Raw genomic sequence first — 8,242 nt, 5'->3', positions numbered from 1 at the left:
AGTTAGCTTTATTTTGCTTTCCCCCAGAATCTAGACTCAAGGCAGCTTACTTGCTGTTGTTGTGTGCCTTCATGTCATTCCTGACTTAGTGCTAATCTACTAAATTAGCCTTCTGCAAACACATTTGGACCCTGCACTGAAATCTGCTTTTATTTATTTCATCCATTTATTAGAGGCTTTTTAAATCCCACTCTTCAATTAAAAAAAGGCTCCCAGAATGTCTTAAAAAATTGATACTGGGACAGTCCATGTCCTCAGTCTAAGAGATACCGAACATAGCATTGGGAGCGAAGAGGAGAAGGGCAGTCTCATGATGGATTTAGTTGCCTAAATAAATGAGACTATCCTGGATCCAACTGGACTCAGTGTTGCACTGTGTCTGCTTTCTTTCAGGTTACAGAAATGGATTTGATATTGCTTTCTCATGCTCCTCCTTCTCTTTAAAGCATTTTGGCCTCGGTCTTTTTCATTCTAGATCCTTCACTATGAGCTTCTGGCCATCCGTGATGCCTGCATCAAACTGGAGAAGGACTACCAACCAGGCATCACTTACATTGTTGTACAGAAACGACATCACACTCGCCTTTTCTGTGCTGACAAGAATGAAAGGGTGAGCTTAAATGATGGGTGTTCCTTTTGCATTTTGGTGTTCCTCTTGCATGCAGAAGATCATCTTTTTTTCCCTTTCTTTTCTTTTGGTCAACTCTGCAGATTGGCAAAAGTGGGAACATCCCAGCAGGAACAACTGTGGATACCAACATTACTCATCCCTTTGAGTTTGATTTCTACCTGTGCAGCCATGCTGGCATTCAGGTACCTTGCTTTGAATAGCACTTCATTGAACAGTGTGTGTGTGTGAAGAGAATAACTATAATTCCAGAACATATTTCAGTTTAACCTGTGCCCCCCATACCTGTATAACTCAAAGTAGGCAATCACACTAGCCCTCTTGCAGAATGTAGTACTCCCTCCTTGTTATCCATCTCTCACACACGTACCCAAAAATGGTGGGGGTTTTATGCCCTACATAGCCATAGTGCCGTGACATGCTTCTAGACATACTGCTGGTTATTTCATCATGTTTTCAAGACACCTCCTTCAACTTTTAAAGGCCTGTACAGACATTATTGAATGTCCTGCTCTGACCATCTCCTAGGTTAAAAAAGTACTGCACAGGCTAAGTGAAGCCCTATGAAAGCTAAGTGCCCCCTCAAGAACTTGGCATAATGACCTATAGTAACCCCTCAAGGTCTGGGGTACATGACCAGCCATTTGGGACCCCCACAATCTCTTCCCTTTTGGGGGGTGGGAGCATGTGGCCTGTGAGCTGTACTTCTGAGAGAAACAGAACCAATGTTTTGAAAAGCTATTCTTTGGGAGAATTCCCCAGCCAGCATGGTGACTGCCTATAACTTTCTAAAGCTCTGAAAAGAGGAGACTGCAAAATAACTAAGTCAGTTCTTGGCAAGTATCTTAGGTAGTGAGTAGGCTCCCCCAAAAATCATTATGATTAAAATTTTAACAAATACTTATAAATTAGAAAATTCAAGAAAATCCATGCTTTGAATAGCAGCTGGTTCAAAAGGATATTCCTTGGTTGTCCATCAGAAAGAAAGCAGTGATGCAGCCAGGAAGGCCTCTGCTTGAAGGGCATTTTAGAACTAATGCAGTGGAAAATTTTCAGTGCCAATCTGCTGTACATCAGATAGAGGAGGGAACTGCAGCAATATGTGATAACCATAGGATATCAACCTTTTTTTCATGTGCTGCTCTGATTGCTGTGCTGGGAGGACACTGTCTCATGGCCACTATCATCACCCACAAACTAATTCATATTCTTCCTTCTACCAGGGTACGAGCAGACCTTCCCATTACTACGTTCTATGGGACGACAACCGGTTTACAGCGGATGAGCTTCAAATCCTCACCTACCAGCTTTGCCACACATATGTCCGCTGCACTCGCTCCGTCTCTATCCCAGCACCAGCATATTATGCCCGCTTGGTAGCATTTCGGGCACGATATCACCTTGTAGACAAAGAGCATGACAGGTGAGTAGCGGTTTGATCGTCACCATAATAACCCTTATCCACTCCCATGAACACGACAGGATCCCCAGAGGTAGTTGACGCATTCCCTCCACTACCTGCTCTTTCATGGTCATTTTGTGGTGGACACTTAGTTGAGGAATGTGCAGGGATGTACCTTTGAAGGAGGCCCACAAAATGAAGGTGTTCCCCCCCAGATCAGAATTCTTCACCCCCTGTAAAAATTTCATTCAGTCACCAAATTTGTAGCATTGGCAAGCATGAGACATTTGAAAATGGTTCTCACTTAGAACTCTTACATTGCTGTGTTTGCTTTCTTTTGGTAAGTGTGCCTGCCCTTTTTCTCGGATGCCTTAATGGTATTTCAGAATGCTGAACTGAAGTTTTAAGCTACTATATGTTAGAAATGTAGGGACTGAAGGAAAAATTCATTTCATTGGCACGGGGCAGAGTTCTTATTCGGGGAGGGCAATTCCCTCATCCTCATGTTACGTACAACCCTGATAAAGTCAAACTGATATGCCTTGTAGTGGTGAAAAGTTACATGTTTCTATAATAAGTGCATCATATCTCTTGCACTACTTATGGTTTCTAACAGTGCATGGTAGTTTAGAGGCCAAGAAGACAGATCTCCAGTCACCTACACTGAAGCTTACCATCTAAAGTTTCACAATTAGGAATGGAAAACAGGTACAAATGGGAATAGCAGGCAATTATTTCATTAACCCATACTTTAAATTAGTTCCAAGAAGGCAGGGGTACATAAAGGGTAATCTATCAGGACTTTCAGATAGTCTGGACCTGAGTCGTATAAGCAAATATATTGAAAACATGAGGAAGATAGTAGCTTCATATTCTCCATGATGGGATAGTTTTCTGTGTAGAGTCTTAGGGATATACCTGGGTATTGACCAAGTATTTGGTAAGGCCATTTTCTTCCTGTGGAATATAGAAATACGAGAATTCATACACATTTGTATGAATTCGTATGTATGAATTTGTATGAATTAGTTCCACGCAGAGGACGTAACTCATAAGTAGTGGTTCTGTATGGTACCAACTAAATGTTCTGTTTTGTCCTCTACCCCTCTCTCTCCTCTTTCCACTTCCAGCGGAGAAGGCAGTCACATATCTGGCCAAAGCAACGGCCGAGACCCTCAGGCCCTCGCCAAGGCCGTGCAAGTTCATCAGGACACTTTACGTACCATGTACTTTGCTTGAAAGCCTAAATTTTTTACCTCACTCCAGAAAGCTTTCAGATTTGTAGGAGCCATACAAAAAAAAAAGAAAGAGAGAGAAAAAAAGAAAGCATTGGGAGCACCTTGTGGCATCCAATGAGAAATCGCTGCAGGGCGCAGACAGCGTTGGAGGCAGGAAACCAGCATCCTCCGAGGCAAATGCAGGAGAGCCACTCAGCCGGATGGACACCCCTTCATAGTATTGCAAGAGAGACTGTCTTTGTTTTTCAGGCTTTCAAATTACCTGACCAAACACATCAAGTATTTAAACCAAGGAAGGGATCCAACTTCCTATTCGAAACAAAACGCAACAGGTTTTCAGGGGCGGGGGGCGGGTAGGGTTGGAGACGCAATAGTAGACTTTTGACTGTGAAATGTTTTGGTCCTCCAATGCCAAATCAAACGCTGGTAAGATTTTGCTTTCTTATGATTTGGGGTGGGTGGGGGAAAAGGGACTTGTAGAGCCTTAAAACAGATGACTAGATTTATAAAAACTAATATTTTAGGATACAAAATACTTTAATTGGTGAAGGAAAGGAAAAGAAACCAGTAGTTTATAGATGGATTTTAACACTGTTTTACCCCTTCCCATTGAAGAAAGAATTAATTTTCTCCCCTTTATATATAATAATATTAATAATAATAACGTAAGGCACCCCCGGCACTTACCATGAAGCTGAAAAGGAAACTTGTCTTCCATCTGTTTTAAAAGTGGGTTAGCTGCTGCCCTTTTGATGCAACAGTCACATACTTAACTGTGGGCGAGTGCCTTACTGCAATGCTGCAAAACGTTGACGTTCGTTCACCTTTCAAAGGAAGAAAAACAAAGCAAGCCAACAATACTCTTGCCTCGGTGGTGGTCCCAAACTCCCATCTTGAAGGTGTTAGGAGTTCTTTTTTTAATGTTCACAACGGTTACTGTTTCATGTTAGCTCACAGCCTCACGATGGGTTAAAATTCTGTGCACTTTTAACATGACATAAGAAATTGGAGAGCTGCTGATAAAACCTGCTTTCTAAAAAACAGAAGCAAAAAACAAAGCCGAAGTTAATTCTATTGCTTCTGATGTTACTTCTTGAGTGGATTTTAATTTAATTAAAAAAAAAATACAACCCTACATTTCTGACAAAACGGAGCACGTCAGAGAAAGTACGTTTGCCAGCCCTTTAAGCACAAAAAGAGAAGTCCATTATCAATAGATGTCCTCATTTTTTAAATATACTGATGAAATTTTTTTATTATCAAGTGTTATTTTTGTACAATACCAAATTTATTGCCAAAACATACTCAAATCATTCTTAGTATTTACTTCGTTGTGTCTCCCTGCTGCCTCCAGTCCGGCTTTGGCATGTTCGTAAAGCACATGAGGTATATTTTTGGTGCTTTGTTGGTGGCACATAGACATTGGAATGATACAGAGATGAAGTTGGCTTGTCCACAAACTGAGATCATATTATCTCTCTCTCTCTCATATACATATACATATACATATATATATGAGAGAGAACAGAATAGTCTCAAACTATGTTGGGTATTGGAAATCTGGAATTCTCCTTTTGTTCCTTGCTCCACAAACCCAGCAGCTTCTTTTTTAGATCAGGACATGAAAATGCACTTTGCAAACGATCTAGAAAATCACTTTTGATTTTGTGTTGACAAGAGAAATCCATTCTTCTGTGACATTGATTTTCAGTCCCTCTTTTCATCAGCAGGCATCTTCTTCTGGAAAGGTAGGGGGTTATTGTTCTCAGGCTGACTCACAATGGGGGCGTTCTTGCTCTTTTAGTACAAAAGCAGATGTGTAGCAGGAGGGGAATATATACCTGGCATACTGTAACCACATTGTCTCTTCAGAGTTTTGTCTTAAACTGCCAAAGGGAGCCTTTAAAAAAAGGAAATGGGGGAGTCTGCATTCTGTGTAGCCATGACCCCTTCTTTGTAAGCATATCTCCTGAAAGTAAATGCTTAGATGTTTTTTGACCTCCAGGATTGAGTCAGATGCCCCTCTCTTTTTGTCCTTACTTCTCTTGTCCAACCCTCCTCCCCTCAAATGTGCCACTTGGAGACAGAATGTTAACCCATCACAATGCTATGCAAACAGAAATAGCCACTCCGAACGGAGCGTGACAGTCTTTTACATAACCTGGGCATTACGTTCGTATTTAGATGAGGTCCAGATCACTGCTGTAGATAGGCACCCATCGCTTGTGCACGGCTAGTAAGACATTGAGCATCTGATACCTATTTCAAATTGCAAATGACTTTTGAACCTATCCCAGGTTCCAAAACGGTTCCCCTACAGCACTTGAAAGGGAGAGACGCGTATCTATTTAAGCACAGGTCCAAGGTAGAGTTGGCTAAGTAGAGTGTATTATGCAGTTCTTTGGATCATTGCCTTTTCTCTCCCCAGAACACCCCACACCTTTTTTACTTTCGCTCAGCTACTCTGCTTTTCTTGCAAGGCTGGGATTGCTCTGCTTTGGGCACAATCTTCTGGGCAAAATTATCAATACAGAAGAGCCTACATTGCTTAACCAAGTGCCTGCGTGGGTAACAACACATCAACATCTTCCAGCAAGAATCCAGTTTATAATCACTGCCCCCAAAAGGGAGCTTTTGAGAGAGAGAAAAAAACCACACAAAAACACAGGAAGGACATTTTAAATTTTGTTGGCATCTCTTCACACCGACTGCCTCTCTGCGTGGATTCTTGGTTCAGTCACCAGCATGGCAACTGAAAAAAAAAATTGATCTTGGATTGAAGCGTTTTGAGCAAAAACAAATGACTTTTGAACCATTTGCAGAACAGGAGGGGGGGACAACAACAACACACCGCCACATCTTGATGAAGCTGGCAGCTTTGTATAAATTGCTTTAAAACAAATGCAAACCTCCAGGACTTGAACTGTTACCAGTGGACTCTTCTTCAGATTTTTTGCACTCCGTCATTAGGTTGCTGCTTTGAACGGAGGGGTGCTTGGCATGACATAAGCAGCTAGAGGACATACATATGTTTCGAAGCGCTTTCTGGCCCCTGGTTCACCTCTTTTCCCTCTTCCCCACCTGGTGCATGCAAAGTTTTTCACTAAGTGCCGTAAATGATGTCATTGCTGCACCCTCTATGGAACAGTTTCTGGGCTTTGGCTATTTTTCCCCTCTCTTTTCTTTTGGTTCGTTTGTTTTTGTTTAGATGTTCTAATAAATGGGTTTAGCCCTACCTGCATGTTCTATATAATGGAGGCTTCCTACTTTCCCGCTTAGCTTTGGCAAAACTGTGTGTCCTGTCCTTTTGATAGTCAGAGAGAGGGAGAGAGCACACGAAGGAGGGAAGCGTTCTTTTCATTGCTTTCTTTCGCTTCGGTCCGCTGCAAGGCTACCTAAGAGAAATCGGCAGAGATCCATTTTGAAGCCTTCCACCTTGCACCTTAGTCTGTATTTCATTGTCGTGCCTCTCTTCCTTCTGTGGCTGGAAATGCTGCCAAATTCCCAAAGTGTGTATGTTTGTGTGTGTGTGAGAGAGAGAGAGAGAGGGGGGGGAGGCAGCAAAATTATGTAGCTGTTGTTGGCTTAATATTTTTTTACCTGCAGTGCTGCTAGTTCCAATTTAATGCTTAGGTCTGAGAAAGAAGGAGACTCTTCCGCAACCTACTTGCCCTGTAGAAGTGTTGGAATACCAGATCCTATCAGCTCCAGGTAGCAGAGCCGATAACCAGACTGGGTTTTTTGCTTGGAGGCGTAGCCCAGGTGAGCACCAAGGGCCATGCTGTTTGGGGGCGATTGGCATTGTAGTCCAACAACCTGGAGGATTAGGAATGCAAGATCATGCTTCTTGAAAGATCTTGAGGGCAGTACAAATATAATGCCTGGATCCCAAGAAGTCCTTTGGTTTTGTCAAGGGTCTTGCAAGAGCCTGAAATGTTCAACCTCCCCATTCCCAGTGCCATGTCTTGAACTGCCTCTGAACTCCGGTCTGTGTCAAAAAGCAAACTGGCATGTACTGGGGACAGGGGCAGCTGCCATTGTATGGGGGGGGGGGCAATGGGATTTGTGGAAATAAGTCCACAGTTCTTGGAACCCCGTGGTCCTCCTTTTGTTGGACTACTGTTTACATCATCCCCAACCACTGGCGACGTTGTCTGGAGGTAATGGGAGTTGAAATCCAACATTGTCTGTCAGAGAGAGGGCACGGGTTCTCCAGCCCTCTCCTAACAGAATGCCAAAATTCAATTGATAGAGGTGGAGTGACTATTATTTGGCAGGTGCAGGTTTTTGGAGTTACACAACCGTCTTTGGGCAGCAAAACCGGATACAAGTACAGACATCGTAATGTATAATATTTGAGCAAAAAAACATCGTTCCAAAATTGGAACCAGCTCTCTTTAGTTTTAAGAAAGAGCTGCTGTTCCTGTTAGTTCTGTAACTCTAAAACATGCAAAATTTCTTTAGCTGTTGGCCATTGGTCTAAAACGGAAAGTCACCATGCCTGCCTCTTTTGTTTGTTATGTGAGGGACCAATGGAGCTACTACTGTCCATAAAAAGTGGATATTGCAAGAAGGCATATAAACTTTAAAAAGGATTAGAGATTTCTTCCTCTTCTCTTTCTCCCTCGTCCTTAATTCAAAAAAGCATCTTGTTAGCACGGTGCAAACTTGTTGTGTTCCTCCGGTCTGGAGAGAAGTGCGAGCGACACAACAGAACAGCAATAATTAAGAGTAAAACCCATGATCACACCTGCGCATGTAATTTTGCACTTCCAAATAATTGTGAGTTTTAAACTGATGGCAATTCTGGTTTGCATTCAAAACCTTTTTTTTTTTAAAACCTGTTACAAGGAAGTGTTGAAGTGTAAATAGAGAGCGTTCACAAAACACTATCGGTTGGCATTTTGTTTTCGTTTGTGTTTTTTATTTGAAACTGAACGTTGTACGGTCCGTTTATTAAACAGATTTGAACAA

General features: G+C 42.2%; 1 protein-coding gene across 3 annotated transcripts in view; it reads left to right on the top strand.

Annotated features, from left to right (window-relative positions):
• LOC121915714 (protein argonaute-1) overlaps positions 1-8,242 on the top strand; it is a 48,994-nt gene extending 40,752 nt beyond the window's left edge. For all 3 annotated transcript variants that reach the window (XM_042440183.1, XM_042440182.1, XM_042440185.1), the window contains 4 exons: positions 476-610; positions 712-813; positions 1,852-2,051; positions 3,161-8,242. In XM_042440183.1, coding sequence (XP_042296117.1) covers positions 476-610; positions 712-813; positions 1,852-2,051; positions 3,161-3,269 — 546 coding nt within the window. In that variant the 3' untranslated portion in view covers positions 3,270-8,242. The remainder of the gene's footprint in view (positions 1-475; positions 611-711; positions 814-1,851; positions 2,052-3,160) is intronic.

Source organism: Sceloporus undulatus, chromosome 9, assembly GCF_019175285.1.
Source record: "Sceloporus undulatus isolate JIND9_A2432 ecotype Alabama chromosome 9, SceUnd_v1.1, whole genome shotgun sequence".
NCBI lineage: Eukaryota > Metazoa > Chordata > Lepidosauria > Squamata > Phrynosomatidae > Sceloporus > Sceloporus undulatus.
The sequence above is the reverse complement of the archived record's forward strand: the minus strand, read 5'-3'. Positions and strand labels throughout refer to the sequence as shown.